General features: G+C 37.5%; 3 protein-coding genes and 1 long non-coding RNA gene across 5 annotated transcripts; 3 read left to right on the top strand and 1 right to left on the bottom strand.

Annotated features, from left to right (window-relative positions):
• The first annotated feature begins 7,184 nt into the window (after positions 1 to 7,184).
• On the top strand, positions 7,185 to 10,983 carry LOC121746869 (AP2-like ethylene-responsive transcription factor At1g16060). Its single transcript, XM_042140819.1, has 8 exons — positions 7,185 to 7,579; positions 7,813 to 7,895; positions 8,172 to 8,180; positions 8,364 to 8,452; positions 8,553 to 8,626; positions 8,733 to 8,783; positions 9,623 to 9,699; positions 10,288 to 10,983. The coding sequence occupies exons 1-8, from the start codon at positions 7,431 to 7,433 to the stop codon at positions 10,677 to 10,679; spliced, it is 924 nt and encodes a 307-aa protein (XP_041996753.1). The 5' UTR covers positions 7,185 to 7,430; the 3' UTR covers positions 10,680 to 10,983.
• Positions 10,984 to 12,377: 1,394 nt separating this feature from the next.
• Positions 12,378 to 14,468, top strand: LOC121746642. Of its 2 annotated transcripts, none has more exons than XM_042140549.1 (5): positions 12,378 to 12,759; positions 13,392 to 13,609; positions 13,722 to 13,850; positions 13,998 to 14,129; positions 14,214 to 14,468. In XM_042140549.1, the coding sequence occupies exons 1-5, from the start codon at positions 12,444 to 12,446 to the stop codon at positions 14,325 to 14,327; spliced, it is 909 nt and encodes a 302-aa protein (XP_041996483.1). In that variant the 5' UTR covers positions 12,378 to 12,443; the 3' UTR covers positions 14,328 to 14,468. The 2 variants fall into 2 exon arrangements, with proteins under 2 accessions (XP_041996483.1, XP_041996484.1); XM_042140550.1 differs by having other exon boundaries at positions 12,570 to 12,759; positions 13,409 to 13,609.
• A 429-nt stretch (positions 14,469 to 14,897) lies between these two features.
• LOC121747515 (RHOMBOID-like protein 8) lies at positions 14,898 to 17,577 on the top strand. Its single transcript, XM_042141566.1, has 6 exons — positions 14,898 to 15,311; positions 16,002 to 16,165; positions 16,249 to 16,412; positions 16,496 to 16,761; positions 16,842 to 16,968; positions 17,142 to 17,577. Exons 1-6 carry the CDS (start codon positions 14,977 to 14,979, stop codon positions 17,262 to 17,264), a joined length of 1,179 nt encoding a protein of 392 aa, XP_041997500.1. The 5' UTR covers positions 14,898 to 14,976; the 3' UTR covers positions 17,265 to 17,577.
• Positions 17,578 to 17,841: 264 nt separating this feature from the next.
• LOC121749860 lies at positions 17,842 to 19,556 on the bottom strand. The gene is made up of 2 exons (XR_006039670.1): positions 19,264 to 19,556; positions 17,842 to 18,366 (listed from the first exon to the last, which is right to left on the bottom strand). It is a non-coding gene; the product is annotated as an uncharacterized LOC121749860 (long non-coding RNA).
• Positions 19,557 to 23,185: the final 3,629 nt, after the last annotated feature.

Here is a 23,185-nt window from a genome sequence, read left to right as displayed (position 1 = left end):
ATTTCCGTCCCACTGAAAGTGACTAATTCTTTTTCTTGGTTGTTCCTCTACAAGTAATTAATTCTTTTTAGCTAAAAAATAAAATATCAATAATTTATCTTACTTTACTCTTTCTTTATTTCATACTTTATCATCTTTCATACTTTACTCTCTACACTTAAACATGGTAAATATCGTTTATCATGATCGTTTTCTTAAATCTCATGTTGAAAAAAAATTGATAAGGCTCGTTTCATGCATTGTTTTTTGGTAATATTACATGCTTTTTGGGGGAGATAATGCGCAAATTTGAGCTTAAGTGTGCAGATATTTGCTGGGTCAAGTAGAAGCTGCAAATTGACCGAGCAGATGCAAAATGAGCAGAAAAGGAGTAAAAAGTGTCAAACATCCGCTGGGTCAAGGAGAATTATCAGGAGAACAGGTGTGTGAAAAATCTGCCGGACCCAGGAACGCACACAAATTACCCGGGGCGAGGAAAATGGAGCAGAGCAGATTTAAAAGATCCTTTTTTTTAAGGGTACAAACGTCAAATCATGAAGAGCATACCCTAGGGATTCGAGCTTGAAGCCTCCCTATATAAAGGGACCAACATGAATGAAGAAAGGGGGCGCTTAACGCTATGGTAGTTTAGGTAGGGAGCTTTCGGTAGCGTTTAACGCTACCGTTCTCGTAGTTTAGGTAGGAAACTCTCATAGGCGCTTAACGCCACTGCTCTCTTAGCTTAGTTTAGTTTGGTTGCTGATTTCATAGCTTAGTCCAATGGTTTCGACGATGGAATTGACGACTCCGGCGTTGGATCCTTGCTTTCTTTACCGTTTTTGAGATGATGTAGTTGGATCTCGAGTTTCATCGGAGGAATTGACGACTCCGCCTTTGGATCTCGACCTATTTCGGGTTTAATGGAGTTTTGGTGTTTATTTTCATGTTGATGATGCTATTTACTCATGTTCTTGGATGCTTTTCGCAATTGGTAGCTTAGATGTTTAGATCCATGATGTTTACATGATTTCCAGTAGTTTAGAGGTTGAGATCTAGTTATTCACGTGCTCTATTTCTCAGATTTGTTAGTTTAAGTGATGCATGCAAGGTTGATTTGTGTTTATTCTGTTTTCTGCTTGACCCAGGAGAGTAGATCTGGCAGTTCTAGCTTGAATTTCATGTTTAATTTTAGATCTGAGATTGCTCTATTTTCATGGTGTTCAATGCTCTGTTTTCACTCTGTTTTAGCTTAGTTTCATGAAGAAGATGACGTTTGCTGGTAGTTAGGATCGGATCTGCTTTAGTTTGTTAGTTGCAGCCTTCTTGTCAGTAGCTATTTAGGGAAATCTGTTCTGCTGCTTTTCTTACGATCTGTTGTCTGGCTATTTTAGGAAACTTATTTGCTTGACCCAGGAAACTTGTTTGCTTGACCCAGGAAACTTGTTTGCTTGACCCAGGAAATTCGGTGAATGATCCAAAGTTAAATTCAGTTTCGAATCATGCATGCATTTATATTTCAAGCAATTTCCATTCTCTGGACCCAGTAGATAGAATAGATTAGGTTTAATTTCCCAGGTCTAGGAGTTAAAACTCAACCCTCTCGTTGCGTGGCAGCAGCCGATCACTTTTCTGAATGTGTCGTAGAAACAATCTCGAGTAGGTCCCTAGTCTCAGTGGTTCGACCCCGCTCTTGCCGCTTATACTTCGTAATATTTGTTGCATTAGTGGGAAAATTATAAATCTTGTTGAAAGGAGGAACACGTGCACACGACACACGTGCAAAAATCCTCTCTTCAAATGGCGCCGTTGCCGGGGACTATGGCGTTATCTACTTGATTTGGTTTCTATGACACTGTAAATAGCTTTCGGCTTTCTTTAATTTTCTGTTTTTGATCGTTTTCTTTTGTTTAGGCATGACTTCTTATCCAAGGCGGTCTCCAAGGTTGAAAAAAAAATCAAGGGCTGAAGTGGAGAAGGAAAGCTCTCCTAATACATGTGGCTGAAAGAATGCCAGTGGGGGCAGGGAGTTTTCTTGTTCTTTCAATTTTATGATTATTGGTTGCATATATAATCCTTGGATAATTTAGAAGCTCATTTTGTAAATACTTTTAGTAGAGTTTTAATTTTTGTAAATAGTTTTCTAAAAAAAAAAAATTCAAAAATATTTTAAAAAATCAGAAAATTACAAAAAGATTTTATGTTTTTAAAAAAAAAATATTTCAAAAAAAAAAAATTACAAAAACATTTAGGTCTAGGTCTAGGAGTTTGTAACTCCTAGACCTAGACACAAAAATTTAGGGATAATTTGGAGTTACGCGTAGTGGAAGAAATTCCATTGCATGCACCCAATTATTGCCTAGCTGGTCAGTTTGCTAAGTACTCTTCGGGAATCTGCTGGGTCAGGTAGATAGGAAGGAATTTGAAAATTTTTGGACTGATCCAGTATACTCCCAAGAATACTTGAGCACAAGTTGTACATAGTGTGAGTATGTCTTTTCTGAAATTCCTTATTAAAATCCAAACAAAGAAAAAAAATTTAAGCCCAAAAAGATTTTCGAAATTCTAAGTAAATCTGGGAAAGAAGTTTATGAATGAAAAAAAAATTCATTTGGATCTTATATCCACTTGACCAGTTTGCTTAAGAGTTTCAAGTTTTAGTTTTGTAGGAAATAAGGGAAGCGACAACCTGACCCAGCAGAACGGAAAGTCAGAAACAGGGGAAATAGGGGATACCGCCCAGCAGGGGGTGACCAAACATGCACTACAAACCCCCATGACCAGCAAGAGGACCAAGAAGGCAAACACCACCAGCAGCCCTAGGAAGGCTGACTCCAAAGGAACCAGGGTCAGAATTGATCCACCACCCCCAGTAACCAAGAAATTTTTACATTTCTGTTTTTAATTTTTGTTTTTTAGTTTGCATGCTATGATGTTCGTTTTTTATGCTCTCTCCCACTTAGGCCATAGCTTGGCCTAAGTGTGAGAAGTTTATATGCCTAGTATGTTTTGTTTTTCTGTGTTTTCTTGCGTATCTGCTCACACTTAGCTCATTGCTTGGCCTAAGTGTGAGAAGATAGTTTTGTACATGTTCGTTGTGTTTTTTTTTCCTTCTTACACTTAGCCCAATGCTTTGTCTAAGTGTGAGAAGTGTGTGCCTTATTGTTTTTCTGTTTTTCTGTTGTGTTGCCACTAACTGGCCTGTTTTCCACTTCATAAGGATTGCTTAGGGACAAGCATAAATGAAGTGGGAGGGGGGAAGCAGTTAGTGCAGTTAGTGTCTTGTACATATTCTGTTAGGTCTAGGAGTTTGTAGAAGTTTTTTTTTACGTTTCGTGTTAGCATAACCGGTATAATAAATAGCAAAAGCCCCTTATGGAGAGTAATTGAAGAGGAAATACATGCTGATTTGTGAATCATTTTCTCTTAATAAATCAAAGTCAGTTGGATGAAGTAAGAACGATAGAAAATGCCTAAATTTTAAGCTTACTGTGAAGCCCCTCTATAAGAGTGAGTTATAAGCCTAAACACTTTGAGCTAACAAAAAAAGGGGGGACCGCCACTGAATGCTTAGGGAGTAGAGTATAAAGGAGAAAAAATGGGTTATGGAGGTATAAGCTGGACGAAGTCCAGGAAAAGGAGGTATAAGCTGGACGAAGTCCAGGAAATGGAGGTATAAGCTGGACGAAGTCCAGGGGAGAAATAAACTAAAAATTCGGAGGTATAAGCTGGACGAAGTCCAGGGGGAAAAATATATATATAAAAGGGAGGAATAGAAAAAAAAAAGAAATCTAAGGGCAGGAAGCAATAGTAACCTGACCCAGGATTTAAAAGGAAAAGGGGACTGTAGAAAGGAGAAACTCTCATAACCCGACGCATCAGTGGTGTGTCATTGACTTAAGAGTGAATCGATCCTAACATCCCTGGTGAGGAATGAGTGATCAAGTGAATCCAACAGAAGGTAAAATTTAAGGCTATCTTGACGAACTGACAGCTTGACTAGATAGAAGAAGGGAGGGGGAAGAATCTGAGGCTGTAAATGCTTGGATTGACCTTAAACTTGTGGGGATGGCTGCTAGGAAAAATACCAGCTTATGCGTTTATGTGTTTTTGTGTTTTTCTTTGTCATGTTGTTTTCCGTATGAGTGTTCGTGTCTGTTTTCTATGTCCAAGTTTTCCTAGGTCTAGGAGTCTTAGTTTGGTTTTCTTTTCTTAGGGTCGGTTAAAAGGGGGGACATGCATTGAAACTTGCCTTATTTCTTTTTTCTTGTCTTTCATGCTTGAGGACAAGCATGGTTTAAGTGTGAGCAGTTTGATAAGGCTCGTTTCATGCATTGTTTTTTGGTAATATTACATGCTTTTTGGGGGAGATAATGCGCAAATTTGAGCTTAAGTGTGCAGATATTTGCTGGGTCAAGTAGAAGCTGCAAATTGACCGAGCAGATGCAAAATGAGCAGAAAAGGAGTAAAAAGTGTCAAACATCCGCTAGGTCAAGGAGAATTATCAGGAGAACAGGTGTGTGAAAAATCTGCCGGACCCAGGAACGCACACAAATTACCCGGGGCGAGGAAAATGGAGCAGAGCAGATTTAAAAGATCCTTTTTTTTAAGGGTACAAACGTCAAATCATGAAGAGCATACCCTAGGGATTCGAGCTTGAAGCCTCCCTATATAAAGGGACCAACATGAATGAAGAAAGGGGGCGCTTAACGCTATGGTAGTTTAGGTAGGGAGCTTTCGGTAGCGTTTAACGCTACCGTTCTCGTAGTTTAGGTAGGAAACTCTCATAGGCGCTTAACGCCACTGCTCTCTTAGCTTAGTTTAGTTTGGTTGCTGATTTCATAGCTTAGTCCAATGGTTTCGACGATGGAATTGACGACTCCGGCGTTGGATCCTTGCTTTCTTTACCGTTTTTGAGATGATGTAGTTGGATCTCGAGTTTCATCGGAGGAATTGACGACTCCGCCTTTGGATCTCGACCTATTTCGGGTTTAATGGAGTTTTGGTGTTTATTTTCATGTTGATGATGCTATTTACTCATGTTCTTGGATGCTTTTCGCAATTGGTAGCTTAGATGTTTAGATCCATGATGTTTACATGATTTCCAGTAGTTTAGAGGTTGAGATCTAGTTATTCACGTGCTCTATTTCTCAGATTTGTTAGTTTAAGTGATGCATGCAAGGTTGATTTGTGTTTATTCTGTTTTCTGCTTGACCCAGGAGAGTAGATCTGGCAGTTCTAGCTTGAATTTCATGTTTAATTTTAGATCTGAGATTGCTCTATTTTCATGGTGTTCAATGCTCTGTTTTCACTCTGTTTTAGCTTAGTTTCATGAAGAAGATGAAGTTTGCTGGTAGTTAGGATCGGATCTGCTTTAGTTTGTTAGTTGCAGCCTTCTTGTCAGTAGCTATTTAGGGAAATCTGTTCTGCTGCTTTTCTTACGATCTGTTGTCTGGCTATTTTAGGAAACTTATTTGCTTGACCCAGGAAACTTGTTTGCTTGACCCAGGAAACTTGTTTGCTTGACCCAGGAAATTCGGTGAATGATCCAAAGTTAAATTCAGTTTCGAATCATGCATGCATTTATATTTCAAGCAATTTCCATTCTCTGGACCCAGTAGATAGAATAGATTAGGTTTAATTTCCCAGGTCTAGGAGTTAAAACTCAACCCTCTCGTTGCGTGGCAGCAGCCGATCACTTTTCTGAATGTGTCGTAGAAACAATCTCGAGTAGGTCCCTAGTCTCAGTGGTTCGACCCCGCTCTTGCCGCTTATACTTCGTAATATTTGTTGCATTAGTGGGAAAATTATAAATCTTGTTGAAAGGAGGAACACGTGCACACGACACACGTGCAAAAATCCTCTCTTCAAAAATCAATCACATATGATGAGATAGTGGGAAGAATAATTTTTTTAAAGAATAAATATGTGTGCAAGTTTTAGTTTGATGAATGATGGCTATTCATAACATCCAATATGAGATTGGTGATTTTAGTAAAATAACTAGAAAACTATGTAAATTTAAAGTATGATAGTAATGAAAGATTGTCGTGTATTATTGATATTTAAAAAAATCATTTTAAAATTGTTGATTTAAGATAAACACGAAAGAAAGAGATAGGTTATTTCACTTAGGCGCAATGAATTATGTAACATAAAATGCTTTAAGTTACATAATTAACACAACCCACACATCCATCTAAGATGACTTTGACCCTGACTTTTTATAAATTTACAATCACTATATTTTCATTTTCTCGTGTTCACAATCATCCATGCTTCATTAGTTCATTTCTATACCAAGTTGAATGGACAATACATGTCAATATAATGCTAGTATATAATAGCATTTATTTATTTATATAGATTTTCTTTCATACCATTTCACAATTGAGATTAATGTCCTTAATAATAAAATGAAATAGTGATACTAATTGGTAAAAAGGCCACATTAAACCAGTCCCCTTGCTTTTGTTTTTCCAGTTTTTTTTTTGTTATGATTGATAGTAAGTTTTAAATTTAATTACAACTAATTAGATTTCAATATCAAAATTAATAGCTCTGAATCTCTAATAAAGTCCTAATACATCTTTTAGTAAGGAATTCGCATTAATTAACTTTAACTAATGCTTGCGGAGGTCGGCACAGCTCGAGTTTTGCTTTGTTAAAACATTTAATTGCAATCGAAAAAATTTAATACGAAGCTTGAGGTAGAAATGTGACATTTATTAAGGGTAAAAAATTATAAGCACCATAGCCGGTCACCATTTTGGTACCAAAAAAATTAAATTTTTAATACCCATTTATTAGATTTTAGTGCCTTACTAATTTTGATACAAAACTCTATAATTCGATGCTTTTTTGAGAACCTTTCCTCCATATATAATTTTTTTCGTAAGGAAGGAGGGAGTAATTTATATATATTTAATAATTTCCTTTATCAAATAATTAAAATTGATCACTATAAATACACAAATTAAAAGAGATGTAGTACATCCATTTAACCAAAATAATTAAATAAAAGGGTGCCTAACCAATTTAAAACAAAAACATCCGTAACGGTATCCTGCGTATATATTGCGGCCTATAAAATAGAGAGAAGGTCAGAAAAGTATGGATCAGAAATTGCAGCTGAGAATTAAATTTTGAACTGAAAATGTGGACGTTTTACTAGAAGCCATATTAATTGTTTCCAAAAATTAAATAATTACAGTAAAATAGGGAAAGCCCACACCAATCTTGACTATCAGTCTACAACGATTCTGTAAAGCACATTCACACACATATAAATATTGCCCACATCAAGTGAAACACTTGATACAAAATCTCACTCAACATAAACACAGCCGCCGTCGCCGGCTGTTTATTCCTCCGCCCAAATCCCCCATTTTCACTCCATTTCCTCTTCTCAGTGGTGGTCCCCCTTCTAATTAATTTAACTCTTGTTTCATTTCATGGCGCGGTCTTCAAAACAAAAGAATCGCCCCGCCGCCGCCGCCACCAAGAATTCCGACAATGGCCGCCACGAGGGGAAGCGGAAGCGAAAAAGTGCACTTAGGGAGTCTCCACAACAACGTAGCTCAATCCACCGAGGCGTGACGAGGTCATTTTTTTTAATTATTACTGTCCGTTTCGGTGAAATTCAAACTCGTGACTTGTCAAAATGAGACGATTATAGCAGTATTTAATGCGATTGTCTGTAGTAGTAGTAGTATACTTTTAGAAAGTAATTAAGTACTCCATAACATTATAATTTTGTATAGAGTAATAATATATTTCTGTTTTAATCTTAATTTTTGGAATAATGTATTTATAATTGTGAAATGATGAATTCAGGCACCGATGGACAGGCCGTTTTGAAGCTCATTTATGGGATAAGGATTGCTGGAATGAGTCACAAAACAAAAAAGGAAGACAAGGTTTCTTAATAGTCGTTTTCAATGATCCCTATTTTACAAAATTAAATCTTTTATTCTGATATTACTAATACAGAACAGAATCATTAAATAGAGGATGTGATAGTATAAATCTTTGCTATAATGCTTTCAACTTGATTGTGCTAAAAATAATAACTACTGTTAATATCAAATTATTGTTTACTCAATGCTTACTAATGCTGTTTCTCTTTTTTGCTCCTTGCTAATTTGGTGGTCTACTTTGATGGTGATGGTTGTGGGGATGCTATTAAAATGCAGTATATTTAGGTATGTATTTTCTGGTTCCACTCTATGCTATATTAAACTGAATAAAAAATATATACTTTTATTCATAGTTTATTTTTGTGATGATGTGGCATTTGTTTTTGTTACCATTGGCTCTATCCAATAGACCTTATCCAATATCTTTAAATAATAATATTTTTTCTTATATTTATGAAATTATTTTAGGGGCCTATAATGACGAGGAAGCAGCAGCTCGTGCCTACGACTTGGCTGCCCTGAAATATTGGGGTCAAGACACCACATTAAACTTTCCAGTATGTCTACAATTTAACTAAGTCAGAATCCATTTAATATAATAATTAAATTAATAATGTTCATATTAGTGTTTATGTAGTTAATTTATTATTTGTGTAGCTACCCACATATCAAAATGAGCTTAAAGAAATGGAGGCACAGTCAAAGGAAGAATATATTTGTTCATTGAGAAGGTATTACTGGACTCTAATTATTACTCCACTATAATTGTTCTGTTATTTTATTTAAACTGATTGTATATATCATAACTTGTTTATCTTTTTTGAAATGAAATGGCAGAAAAAGTAGTGGTTTTTCTCGTGGTGTCTCAAAATACCGAGGCGTAGCAAGGTACGTATTAATTAGAACAATTTAGTATAGTATGATTTGGTTTGTGGCTTCATAAAAGTATTACTACTATTTGAGTACCCCAAAAATATGTGTACCTTATTCAATAAAGGAACCTTTTTCCTAATACTAGCAAGATCTTGTGTTTGGTATTTTTATTGTGGTAATATTTTATACTCATTCCACTAACATTTTATTATAAATCAATAATATAAGTATAAAAGTAAGACTCATATGTTACTAATTTTTTCTCTACTTTCTTTCATAAAGTCAAACAATTTTTTAAAACTCGATCAAAATTGAGATATTTATTTTGGCGGACGAAAGAATACTATGGATTGCTTGTGTACGTTTGCTTATTCATGTACATGAATGAAATTTAATGCTCCCTATTGAATTATAGTTGCTCTGATATATATTACCGTTCTATTTTTCTATTACATTACATTTATTGTTCACTTTCTTTAATATTTTTCATGTGTATATCAAAAAATATATATATTATGATGTTATTTAATAAAATTTGGTCTGATAGTCTATATTTGTAGTATAATTTGGTGATAATGAAACATGAAGTATAACACAGCTATAAAAATATTATACTCTAAAACTTATGCAATAAACTATATGTGTGCAAGTCTTCAAAATGTTACTGAATTATCTTATTATAGTTTTATGATTTTATCTTAATCCCTTAGACATACCTAGCCCTATATAAATTGTATTGAAATGTATATAAACTTTTAATTTAATTTAATTTAATGATTTTAGTGGATCATATTAAATTTATTGCATCTTTTTTGTAGATAATAAATTTTAAATTAGATATTGTGTGTGGACAGGCATCATCATAATGGAAGATGGGAAGCTCGTATTGGCAGGGTGTTTGGCAACAAGTACCTATACCTTGGTACATATGGTAGGCCAATATACTTCCATACAATTTAATTTAATTTAATTTAATTACTAGTACTACTTATCGCATACATAAGTAGCTTAACTATTTAATTCTCCAACTATTTTATTTTGAACGGAGGAAATCGTCCAATAAGTTGGTGTGTGTTGATGAGCAAACCTTAGACTTCGAGTTATTGTTTTATTCATAATTTAGCTAAGAAATTGGTTTACACAATAACAAATCAACATCATCTTAGGCTACCTACATAACTACATTAATAGCCAATTATTAATGTCCCTATATAATAGGAAGCTAAACCCTTTAAAAATAACCGCATATTAGTTTTTTCTTTTTCTTTTTTTTTATATATGATACGCACATTTAATGATGGTATAATAAATTGACAATTAGTACTAAAAAGCAAACAAATGTGGTTGGCTAGAAAGCATAAATTACCAACTCTCAACTACTATAGGTCTGCAGACATAATTTCTCCCTTTCCCACCGAAATTCTCATGCAAATTAAATTCTTGAATTCAATATTAACCAACCACCAGAATTTCCAAAAATACCCCTCACATTTTCCTCATTCCAAATTATTTTATGTAGCCACTCAAGAAGAGGCAGCAGCTGCATATGACATGGCAGCAATAAAATACCGTGGAAATAATGCAGTTACCAATTTTGACCTCAGCCGTTACATTACTTGTAACATGGATGAAAATAGCCCTGTAGCCGGGGAAGCTTCCCCGACTGAGGCTGAGGCCGCAGCATCTCCCCCGCTACCCATCGGGGGAGAAGCCGGTGAGGCGTTAGGGCTTCTTTTGAAATCCACCAAGTTTGAAGATACGATGGAGCCAAATCCGCCACGTAGTAGCTTCCCAGATGACATACAAACCTCCTTTGATATTCAAGATTTGAGCACCTATGCTGATGAGCACGACAATACATTTGGTGACTATGACTTTTTATCGATGTTTCAGTGTGAGCTCGATGAGTGAGCGTGATCTTTTACAAATTTTACTATTCTTTTCATATATTTTTACCTAATCATTGATGATGATATCAATGTACATTATTTGCCTTGAGATGATCAAGAAAGAAAGAAAAGGGAGGATAAATGAATAAGGTGAGGTTTTAATTTATTTTGATTTTTGATTTTTGATTTTTCTACACTTAGGTGATTTGATTATTTGTAAACTCTATCTCAATTTTTAGATGGAGATTGGAATGTTTTAAGACTATTTGGTTATTCATATGTAACATGGACTTATATATATAGATTCATGTTGTTTTATTCTATAATAAAATTATAATTTTCCTGTCTTCCTCATATTCTAAATGAATAATTTTATTTATTATTAACTTGTATATCAAGCAGTGAAGTATATTCCTCGTAAATCAGTAAGAACTGGTGATTATTTACAAAACAATTAGTTTTTGTTGATAACATAAATGAATATCAACATGTAGAGATTAATACGTATGATTTATGAATTCTGCATTCTGGAATATGTGTTAGGATCTTAAGATAATTTGTTTGTGTTAATATATTACAAAAGTAGTCACAAAAATAACTCATAATACTTATTTAGCTTAATGTGTTAGTGAAAAAATGAGTTGCTATTTTGGGCTCTTTTAGATGACTTTCACATACTCCCTCAGTTCGATAGTAGTGAAGACATTTTACTATTTTAGTACGTTCCATAGAAGTGGACTCATTTTCATTTTTAGTAAAAATTAATACATTTCTTCTCACTTACTTTACTCTCTCTTACTTTATTTTCTATTCATCTCTCTACCTTTTTTTTCATTTTCTACTCACTTAAGTCTTAACACAATTTTTCTTAATCTACCGAAAAGAAATGCCTCCACTACTATGGAATGGAGGGCCTCCACTACTATGGAATGGAGGGGGTAGTATTTTATTCACATAATACCTATGGTACATAAGAAAGATAATAATAAAACACTAATTTTATTTTTCATTTGTTATTATAATTGATGGTAGGTATATATTTATTGCTTTATTTATTAGGGATATTGGCATCTAATATAACGGAACTTTCAAAAAATTGAATTTTTCCCACGAACTTTGAAATTGGCAAATAATATCACAAACTTTACCCCGGGTTTGTTATTTCCCACCATTGAAAAAATTCCGACAAATAATATCATAATACAGATTTTTTTTCATAATTTCTCGACAGCAACTTCGAGAGTTTCAAGATTTTCAATCTTTGAGAATAGTTTTTCTTGAAGCACACCCTCCAAATTTGTTCTTCAATCTATTGATATAGCCATAATTTTTTAATTGTTGGGAAATAACAAACTTAGTGTAAAGTTCGTGATATTATTTACCAATTTTAAAGTTTGTAGGAAAAACCCAACATTTTGAAAGTTTCATGATATTAGGTGTCAATATCCCTATTTATTATAATAAAGTGAAGTATATTGAATTAAAACGTCCAAACATAGTGTATTTGTCATCTAACATCTATATAGGAGTATTAATAAGTATTCATTTAATGGGCTTCACCACTGCAATTGCAATGGGCTTCCAATTGTCCCGAAAAAATTGATTCAACAAAAAGTTCCTTAAATTTATTTCTTAAATTAGATCAAATATCGGGTCGGGTACAACTCGCATCGAACCGAAAAACGATCCGGATATGGTTGAGAGGAACTAGTGGCTCACTTCATGATCCCCCAAACCAGAAAATCCAATCCAACCATGGCTTTTTCACACTCTTCCAACATCAGCCATGGCTACCACGCTCTCTCTATCTAGTTCCTCATTTCTGAAATCCACTTCAAGAAGCAGCTCCAGCTTCAGACTTAGAGCTTCTCTGTCGACGTCCCCGTCATCCATGGCTGCCACGACGGAGAAGGTTATCCCCGCAGTCATAGTGGGCGGTGGACGCGTCGGGAGAGCCCTGCAAGACATGGGCGGCGGCGATGATGTTCTAGTTAAGAGAGGGGAGCCCGTGCCTCAGGATTTCGCCGGTCCGATTTTGGTTTGCACCCGCAATGATGACCTAGATGCGGTGCTTGAATCCACTCCGAAATCGCGATGGAGCGGTATGATTTGGGGATTTTTTTTTTTTTAAATATTGTTTATTGGCGGTAATTGCAGTTTGTTCTGACATTTGACTAATGTTGATTGATGCTTATGAAATTGAAAGTGATTGAGCTTGTGAGTGTGCTTAACTTGTGCAATGCCGCCATTGTTGTTGAAATTAGGTCTGCAGCAGCATTATATTATGCATAATACATGTATGTATATGTACATTTTGTGTTATTTATAAACTAGGGATTTTGATTTTGCATTGGTTCTTTGACAAGTTTTCACCAGTCAGGCAGAGCTAGATATCATTGCAAGTTTCTGTGTGTATTTTGTAGTACAACTACGTTTTGATTCCATATACTGTTTGCAGAAAATTGCAATCTTCAGGCCCTTGTTGTATCCAATCTTAGTGGAAGATGTGTAGAAAGATTGGCCAAACGCGTATAATTTGCTTACCTAGCTTGCTTATGCTAGAGTGGGTTGTATATTTTCAGTTACAACTAGTTCACTCGTGATTATACAGCTACAGTCTACTCTAGGATATGGATATGGCCATAGTTGCAAAAGTTTTGTGGTTGTGTATGTGTTTATAATGCTATCTGCAATGCTCATCAGTTGATGGTGATGATTCTTAACAATGTAGCAGATTTGGTGTTTTTCCAGAACGGAATGCTGGAGCCGTGGTTTGAAACTAAAGGCCTTGGAGATGCTGATCAAGTTCTGGCATATTTTGCTGTGTCAAAGCTGGGTGAGCCTCCTGTGGACGGGATAACTGACACTAATCCAGAGGGATTAACTGCTGCATATGGGAAGTGGGCTTCTGCTGTTGCTGGGAGATTGCGTGCTGGGGGCCTATCTTGCAAGGTAAGAGCTGAGGGGCTTGATGATTTAGTAATGTTTGATATGGTTTTGGATGGTGTGATGGTAGTCAGTACATTGTTATTGATTCAGTTCTTTTCTTGAAAAAATCTTTTAGGTGCTTGAAAAAGAGGCTTTCCAGAAACAAATGCTTGAGAAACTTATATGGATATGTGCTTTCATGCTTGTTGGAGCCCGCCATCCTGGAGCAACAGTAGGTGCTGTGGAGAACGAATATCGTTCTGAGGTAGAAAAAGAACATTCTTTACTATAGGAAGAAATGGCATTCTGCTATTGTTTGGCCTTATGTGCACTATTAGTCATTAGTAATAACTGGTGATGGGAAGAAAAACATGAAGGTGTATGCTAATCCAGAGGCTATCATCACATGCAGATATCAGCCCTTATAGGTGAACTCGCTGCAGCTGCAGCCTCAGAGAAAGGTTTGGTCTTTGAGGGTGCGATTGAGGAGAGGCTATGCGCTTACTCACGGGCAGTTGCTCACTTCCCTACAGCGGTCAAAGAGGTACCAATGCGAATTCTTCTTCGGATGCTTTGATTGTTGTAATGATTTTGAGCTCAAAATTTGATTATGGAGTTATTTCTGCAGTTCAAATGGAGGAATGGATGGTTCTATTCTCTCACAGAGAAGGCAATCGCTCAAGGCAAACAGGATCCATGTCCCTTACACACTTCTTGGCTCAAAGAACTCAAGATAGTTTAGTTAGAGTTCTTTTTTTTTATGGTCTACATTTTATCATTTTGTGTAAAAATGGGACTTCAAGTTGTTACATACGTACCTTAAATTTCATATCGCCTACCATTTCTCTAAACATACTAATTATTGATGCTGATGTTTGTGACCTTTCGAATTAGACATACATGATACATCCTGCACTAAAATTCAATATCGATTGAGATTATTGTAAGCACATAATTTGGGGTGTTCTCCCATGAGGAATGTCTGGAATCACATCTCGAATCATCGGAGAGCTATAACTTTGCCAAGTCAACTTTCAACTGAATTACTTGGTTATCGGATGTCTAACGACGAGAGTCATTACGTAAGAGGATAATCCAAACAAACAATGAACTATCAAGGAACTTAGTCGATTGTTATCTAAAATAACCTAGATATTAAAGAAAACTTAATGATATTATTTTTCACACCTCTTCTAAATAATCATCAATGAACTTAGGTGAACGAAGCTTGGAGACCTTATACCTAACTTAACTGCAATTTAAATCTATTTCCCGCCACAGCCAAACAACTCCAGAGATACAGCTGTAAAAACCGCCACAACTCCACATTCATCTCTCTCTCTCAACCTAAATAATCCCCTCTTTCGACCAAACCTTTGAATCAAGTTCCGATGGCGGATAGTCCGATCCCAAAGCTCCAAACCTGCATGGAGATCAAGTCGATTCCACCACCCTCATTTGCGAGAATGTCGACTGAACTCAGCACGGAAGAGTTGCTCAAGGAGCACAGAATTCCATTCCCCTTTTTCAGGCGAATTTCCGAGAGAAAGGAGAGCACATGGATCATCTCTCTGTTCGTCATCCTGCATTTGATCGCTTTCGTCACAACCATGGCCGTGAATGATTGTTGGGGAAATTCTCACGGTCAGTGTGCCTTCAAGCAACTCGGTAGGTTCTCGTTTCAGCCGCTGTCGGAGAACCCCCTGCTCGGCCCCTCAGCCTCTACGTGAGTTTCTACTGTTTGAGTTTTCGATTACTTTTTTAATTGAATGGGAAATGTAGTGGATCGAGTTTATTTAGGGTTTTTAGAGGAAATTTATGTCTGTTTATTCTCAGTTCCTTTTTGCACGGATTGATGTTCAGACTTTGTTGAATTGCTGTATATCTGCATAATGTGTTAAATTGATGACATATTGTTGAAAATGGAGCTACTGAATCGATAGATGTTTCTCAATTTCATGAAATTTAGTTTTATGATTGATAATTTAGATTAATGACTAAGGATTTATGCTTCAATCCTTGATACACAGATTTGTAATCTTTTATTCAAACATCTTTAATGAATAAGCTGATTTTAAAGGGCTTACGCTAGTCCTGTGCTTCTTTGAAATTGGGATATGCTGTCTGGCAAATCAAATGGAAATTTTCCTCTTTTGATTGTTTTTTTTTCAGATTAATATATTAATCCTGCTTTGAGGTGATGTATAGACTTGTGGGCTTGGTTGAAACATTTTGAATGAATCAACCAATTCAAGGGGTGGCTTATGCTTCCTGTTTCATTTATTTATTTTATGAAATATGGATTGATCGTCTGATAAATTGATATATATGAAAATAAGTCAATCTTTTGAAGGGTTAGAAATGCTTCTTTCAGTCTGAGTTTAAACATCTAAGGAATTTTTTCTCCCTGCCACAGGCTGGACACAATGGGGTCACTTCGACTAAGGTATCTGGCAAATGATAAACAATTATGGCGTCTTTTCACAAGTCCATGCTTGCATGCAGGCGTTTTCCACCTTATCATCAGCCTCTTTAGCATGACTTTTGTTGGAATTCACTTGGAGCAAGAGTTTGGACCATGTAATTCTTTAGCCAAACTCGTTCTATTATGCTTTTGTTTTGATGCACTTACTCATTCACTTACTCTCATTCTATCTTTGCAGTAAGGATTGGAGTTATCTACATACTTTCTGCTCTTACGGGTTCATTGCTAGCATCCCTATTTCTACAAGACAGGCCTTCAGTAGCTTCGTCCGGGGCGTTATTTGGATTGCTTGGTGCCACGCTATCTGGGCTTATCCAGAATTGGAAAGTTTACTCCAAAAAGGTTCTTGATGTTGCAATCCACTTTATTTGTTTACTGTTTGCATCTTAGCATAGACCAATGACATCTCTTCGGTTAATGTGCAGTTTGCAACTCTCGTTGCTTTTGCTACAATCTTATTGCTAAACTTCATCCTTGGCCTGATGCCACTCATCAACAACTTTTCAAACATCGGAGGATTTATCTCGGGCTTCACTGCTGGTTTCATGCTCCTGTTTAAGCCTGAAGCAAGGAAACTGCACCAAAACAGAAGAGGCATTTTTGAATATGATGTCAAGAGCTCCATCAAACTTGAGAGGAAGTTGGACAGGCGAACTTCAAGGATTGTTTCTCTTGTCGTCCTCAGCCTTCTGTAAGTCCATGCTCTTCTTTCTGCTTTATATCTGTACCATCTTCGGGTGAAATCTTATCATAATTCTCCTCTTCATGCAGAGTTGCAGGAAGTGTTGTGGCCCTTCTTCAACACATGAATTTGAACGAATACTGTGCCTGGTGCAAGTACTTGGATTGTATCCCCTCTAGATGGTGGAGCTGCAGTGACCAAACATTGGAATGCCAGGTATCTATACATCTGCGGATAGTAGTAGTATAAGAGATGATTTGTATCAAGGCTGTTTTCTTATAACATGAAGAAAACAGATTTTTTTTTCTTTTCTTATTGGAGTATGCCTGCATTTTAAACTTCATAGAACAGCAAGTGGTATAAAGATTCTTGTTTCGTGCGTGTTGCAGGCAATGGTAAGTGCAGCACAGTTGACTCTGACTTGCTCCATCAATGGCAAGTATAGGGTGCTTCCCTACGCTAATGTTTCACATGCTAGGATTGAAGACCTCTGCAACCTCTTGTGCTCATAGAAGATCGCTTTTCTCTCTACAGCTACACGGGTGGATGAACACAACACAATGATGTGCACGCACAGAACCAAAATTATCTTGCCAAGTAGCATTCTTCTGCGTAGTTACAAGACAATCGTTGTAATGTGTACTATATTGATGCCTGCTGGTATTTCTGCTTTGTAGCTCAGATACTGCACTTACCCTGTTTTCTGCTACATGACCCACTAGTTGAATTCTGGAAATTTTGAGGTGGAAACGTCCCAATGTGAAGTTTTAGTATGGTTCCAGTCGTTTGTTGCATACAATTTAAATAAAATGATATGCTAGTATATTTGGCTGCTGGCGAATAATGGTCGTTGCTCTGTGATTTATTGACATTTGGATGACGGATGTTGGGGTCTGAGGCTGTTTGATGAATTGCTTCAGTGCATCATAACACTTGAGAATTAGAGCATTTCTTCATGATATGAGAAGGAGATATACAGCTTTTTTTATTAGCCGTGAAGAGAAATTACTTGCATAGGAATAGATGATCTTGAACTTGGCATCATTTCACTTTCTGTTTTGAAATAGTAAAAAATGATTTTGTTGCATATGTTACAATTAAAGAGAAGATTTAGAAATACGAATTTCACAAGTTACATAGAAAATTGTATCAAAGCAGATTGCTTTGTGGATATACACCAAAAATCAGTGAGCTTGGGAAGGAATAAAATAAGCCTAGGATATTTCAAACAATTTTGGCACTTAACTCGGGAGACAGGGCAAGGTATAAATAGTCCTTTTTTCCTAAAGGAATTTCAGTTTTCCCTTCGCTGCAGAAGCTTTCAACAATTGAAGACGACATGTTGCCTTTTGAGCCCCCGCCAAGTTGGAGCATTCATCGGCAGACCCAAGAGTCACGGCAAAGTAAAGATAAATAGTGCACAGAACTACAAGGAGTGCGAGGGCTATCAGGAGGAATTGATGTCTCTGAACAAGGGTTGTGCAGCTTCCCAGTTCTGTGTCTCGCAAGTGTTGCTTCCTAGGTGAAGGTGGAGAGAATGCAGTCTGTGTCTGCGACCTCCGATGAGGTGAAGTTATAACTTTGTCAACAGCCATGTCCTGAATTGCTTTGCTCCTGCACATGTTTTATCCATGATATATGAGCTGGGTATAACATTCAAAATGCAGGATCATCTCAAAAACCAAAAAGGGCTTCAAAAACACGATAAACGAAACCAAACTGATTGCCAGACATAAAACAAACAAAGATGCATTGCTATTTGCTAAACAACATTTTTTATTCATTGTAATCATTAATCAAGCTTAAATGTCGAAAGCTACATAGAAATTCAATCAGGATGAGTTTGTTACCACACACTGTATCTACGCTATCTAGAAATAAGCAATGCATAGGGTTCAATTTGTTGCTGCATATTAGCTAATTCCTAAAGTGAGAATGCATTTATTCAGATTAATGCAGCCCAAGTACAGTATAATCATGAAATGTAAGCATAATTAATCACATTTAAAACCTAACAAGTCTATAACGTGTGGATACCATTAACTTCATGTCATCCCTTTTCTTCTTAAGAAATTCAACTCCATCAAGAAAACACACACACACACACAAGATAACAACATAATTTCACAGCATTGAACAAACAACAAATTAAACCGTAAATATGATTCAAATTATCATTTAATCCAATAATCTCCCCAAATTCCACTGCATTCTTTCTTCCCCCAATCACCAATGCCAGATCAGATCAAGAAAGCTCAGACGGCTAAATAATTTAGAATAAAATCGCGTATCATCAATCTGTTAGAAATTCAACTCGATCCGTACTCTGAAACCCTAATCACAAAATCCTATCTTTCCACTAAATCATAAACATTAAACGGCAAAGAACTCCAAACTAACACGCAATCAATAAAGAATAAGATTAGCGCAATTCACCCAAACCTAAATCATAAAAATCCCACACAAGAGAAGCGAGAAAACAGGCAGATCTAATCTAAATCAAGAACATACCTTCCTGTCGCTGACAACGGGGAGGAAAAAGAAGCTTTAACGAAAAGACACTGACTCGGGTTTCTTCAAACCCAAATAATTGAATTTGATTTCTACGTATCTAATACTATCACTCAACGAATTTTTATGCGAATTTGTGATTCATTTTGTTACGGGCTTGTGACTCGGGTAGATATATAAGTAGAGTTGCCGGCGAGAACGCGCTTCGCACTTTCCAACAGTGGAGAGAGAGAAGCAACTAGAAATGGGTTAGGAGAGAAGTGATATACTCTCATGTTTTCTTTTTTCTACTTAATGCCATTTACAATCCCGTGATTTAGTTCGTTGCATTTATAATTTATATCATTGTTTTGTTTGTTTAAAATTTAATAGGTGGTAAATAGGGTTTTGTCATTAAATGGTTTTGACTTTTGACTACCATTCTACTCATTTATACGACTGCATATTCTTTATTTGTTATCTATATAAAATTACAATGGGTTAGGTTATTATTAGGGCGTCGTGAATGTGCAAATGCAAAGACCATGAATTAGACGAATCTAGTGGAGTATTTCATTACTACTACATGAAAATATGAATGAAGTAGATACTCCAATCTTTAACAAATTTATCCATTCAAAAATATCAGTATACATTAGTTATCGAATCAAACAACTTACTAATAATAATAACAAGAGATTTGTTATTTGATGTACGAAATAAATTTATCAGCCAATCATGGCATCTCCCTTCTAGAATTGAGCTTTTGAAAGTTGTTGGGGTTGTGCCGTTGGGGAGGGTCACTATATTCCACCCCTTGAAATTGCCTAGGGTCAGATAAACCTATCTGATGAGTCGGCGAATTTTTGATAGTGATGAATGCAGGAAAATGCAGATCACGACACAGAGAATTTACGTGGTTCGATTTACTGAGGTAAATCTACGTCCACGGGAATAAAAGAGGGCAGAGTTGTATTGCTTGATCTGTTTTCTACAGCTTACAATACAGACTTGCTATTTTGTATTTTTCTCTAGAGATCGAGAGAATGTAACCCTATCTATCTGATCTAGGTTCTATTTATACAAAGGACCAAGATCGTGGCATGCAGCTATTTACTAGGTAGTGGATGTTGTGGAGATCGTGGCGATCTTGCATGGGTCCACTATCCTGCATGAGTTAATGACTGCTTGACACCACTAAATAGATCGTGGGTGTAGTGGAGGTCGTGGAGGTTCTGCATGAGTCCACTATCTCCCAGTTCGGTCGAATACTGAGACCGAACTGCTGAATTATTGCCGAGCAGCTTTTGCCGATCTGAGAGTAGAGCTTGATGACGACCTGAGAGCAGAGTTTGATTAGTTGGCTTTTACCGAGCTGTAGGCTGGGGCTGAACTCTTTGGTTGTGCCGAACTGAACTCTTTAGTCATGCCGGACTGATACTCTTTAGTCATGCCGAACTGATACTCTTTCTTGGGCTTTAGGCTGATGGGCTTTACTGCTGTTGGGCTTGTTTAGTACGTACTCCATCACTACCCCCCCCGGAAAGCGAAGTGAATTACTTCGGCATTCTGGATAAAGGTACGGGGTAAGTTGATGTTTGTCCTCGGTCTTATGAAGTGAACTCTTCTTTGACCGGACTCGTCTTTGGTCTGATGAAATAAACATCTTTGACCGGACTTGTCTTTGGTCTGATGAAATAAACATCTTTGACCGGACTAAGCTTGTGTCCTAATTTGGCGAGTTTTATCGCTCGGATCGGACTTTCCGTTGTCCTAATTTGGGGATCGGACTTTCCCTTGTCCTAATTCGGCGAGTTTTATCGCGTGGATCGGACTTTCCCTTGTCCTAATTCAGGCAAGTTTTATCGCGTGAATCGGACTTTTGTTGCAGTTCGTTTCAGACGAAGTGCTTGGTTTTTAAGCCGAATTGTGGTCTTGTATCCTCTGTAGAAGCTTTGACTCACAATCGTTGGCTTGTTGCAGCTCGTTTCAGACGAACTGCTTGTTTAAGCTGAATTGAGGTCTTGTATCTTCTGTAGAAGCTTTGACTCACAATCGTTGGCTTATTGCAGCTCGTTTCAGACGAACTGCTTGTTTAAGCTGAATTGTGGTCTTGTATCTTCTGTAGAAGCTTTGACTCACAATCGTTTAGCTTGTATATGTTCTAAGAAGGGGATCAGCCTTCGAAGAACAAGATACCTCAGTAACATTTGTAAGAGACGACACGCACAGAGACAGACAAAACACACAAACAAAACGCACAGAGACAAATAAAGACCAAGTAAACCAAATAAAGCACATTGAGCAAACAGGACTCAAGACTGACTGACCGGACTGTCTCTTACAAATGGAACTTTTTGAGGTTGGAAATGTGCCATGTTCGGGGTACCTGTTCTCCTGACATGTGAGCTAATTTGTAAGATCCTTTGCCGAGGACTTCTGACACCCGATACGGACCTTCCCATGTGGGTTCGAGCTTGCCCAGCTTTTCTGCTCGGCTTACTTCGTTGTTTCTCAGGACGAGATCTCCCACTTGAAATTGCAGCTTCTTCACCCTTTGGTTGTAATACCGGGCTACTTGCTCCTTGTACTTGGCTGCTTTTATGCATGCCAATTCTCTTCTTTCTTCGGTAAGATCTAGCTCGGCTCTCAGTCCGTCGTCATTCATTTCTGAGGAGAAATTTAGAGTTCGGGGACTGGGTACGCCGATCTCTACCGGAATTACAGCTTCAGTGCCGTACACCAGACTGTACGGAGTTTCACCGTTGGAGGTTGTGGGTGTAGTTCGGTAGGACCATAGGACTTGAGGGAGATTTTCTACCCATTGTCCTTTGGCTTGTTCTAACCGAGCTTTTAACCCTTTCACCAGGATACGATTTGTTACCTCCGTTTGTCCGTTTGCTTGTGGATGAGAGACCGAAGTGAACCGCTGTTGAATATTCAGCTCTTGGCACCAATTTTTGAACGTCTTGTCGGTGAACTGAGTCCCGTTATCCGAGATGAGGATGTGGGGTATGCCAAATCGGCACACTATGTTCTTCCAGACGAAATCCAATGCCTTCGAGCTCGTTATCGTAGCTAATGGTTCAGCTTCCACCCATTTCGTAAAGTAGTCCACGGCAACGATTAGGAATTTCATTTGCCGCGGAGCTTGAGGAAGTGGTCCCACTATGTCTATGCCCCATTGCATGAAAGGCCAAGGGCTTTGCATAGTGGATAGATCGGTCTGCGGCATCCTTGGGATATTTGCATGGATTTGGCACTTTGGGCATGTCTTGACGAGCTGCACTGCTTCTTGTACCAAGGTTGGCCAATAATATCCCCATCTTAGAACTTTTTTAGCTAAAGCTCTAGCTCCGATGTGGCTGCCGCACGATCCTTCATGAACTTCTCTGAGGATGTAGTCCGTCTCTTCTGGTCCTACGCACCGCAATAACGGCTGGAGGTAAGACTTTCTAAAGAGGACTCCTTCATGAAGTTCGTACCGAAGTGCTCGGCACGTGATCTTCCGAGCTTCTCTCTTATCCTCGGGCAATTGTCCTTGATCCAGATACTGCAAGATCGGCGTCATCCATTTCGGCGAGCTGGATACTGAATGTACCTCGGCTTCATCAATGCTTCGATGCATTAATTCTTCCGCCTTTGAGCTCGGATCTGAGGCCAACTTACTTAAGGTATCTGCTCGGCTATTTTCCGCTCTGGGAACGCGGATTATCCGAAAATAGGAGAAACTTCGGCTGATGCTTTGCGCTTTGTCCAAATACTTCTTCATTCTCTCGTCACGGGCTTCACTTGTACCCAACATGTGATTTACTATGACTTGTGAATCACAATGGACTTTGAGAGATTTGACGAGCAGACTTTGCGCTAACTGGAGTCCGGCCAGGAGGGCTTCGTACTCGGCTTCATTATTAGTAGTGGGGAATAGGAACCGAAGTGAGTA

Source organism: Salvia splendens, chromosome 9 (genome assembly GCF_004379255.2).
Source record: "Salvia splendens isolate huo1 chromosome 9, SspV2, whole genome shotgun sequence".
Lineage (NCBI taxonomy): Eukaryota > Viridiplantae > Streptophyta > Magnoliopsida > Lamiales > Lamiaceae > Salvia > Salvia splendens.
This window is presented reverse-complemented; position numbering and strand designations above follow the sequence as displayed.

Bases quoted from the DNA above. Each gene is read 5' to 3' on its own strand.
- LOC121746869 (XM_042140819.1), top strand. From the start codon at position 7,431: ATGGCGCGGTCTTCAAAACAAAAGAATCGCCCCGCCGCCGCCGCCACC. The intron at 8,784-9,622 runs GTACGTATTAAT...GTGTGTGGACAG, and splicing joins AAATACCGAGGCGTAGCAAG to GCATCATCATAATGGAAGAT. The intron at 9,700-10,287 runs GTAGGCCAATAT...TATTTTATGTAG, and splicing joins CCTATACCTTGGTACATATG to CCACTCAAGAAGAGGCAGCA.
- LOC121746642 (XM_042140549.1), top strand. From the start codon at position 12,444: ATGGCTACCACGCTCTCTCTATCTAGTTCCTCATTTCTGAAATCCACT. The intron at 12,760-13,391 runs GTATGATTTGGG...ACAATGTAGCAG, and splicing joins TCCGAAATCGCGATGGAGCG to ATTTGGTGTTTTTCCAGAAC. The intron at 13,851-13,997 runs GTAGAAAAAGAA...CATCACATGCAG, and splicing joins AGAACGAATATCGTTCTGAG to ATATCAGCCCTTATAGGTGA.
- LOC121747515 (XM_042141566.1), top strand. From the start codon at position 14,977: ATGGCGGATAGTCCGATCCCAAAGCTCCAAACCTGCATGGAGATCAAG. The intron at 15,312-16,001 runs GTGAGTTTCTAC...TCCCTGCCACAG, and splicing joins CTCGGCCCCTCAGCCTCTAC to GCTGGACACAATGGGGTCAC. The intron at 16,166-16,248 runs GTAATTCTTTAG...CTATCTTTGCAG, and splicing joins GGAGCAAGAGTTTGGACCAT to TAAGGATTGGAGTTATCTAC.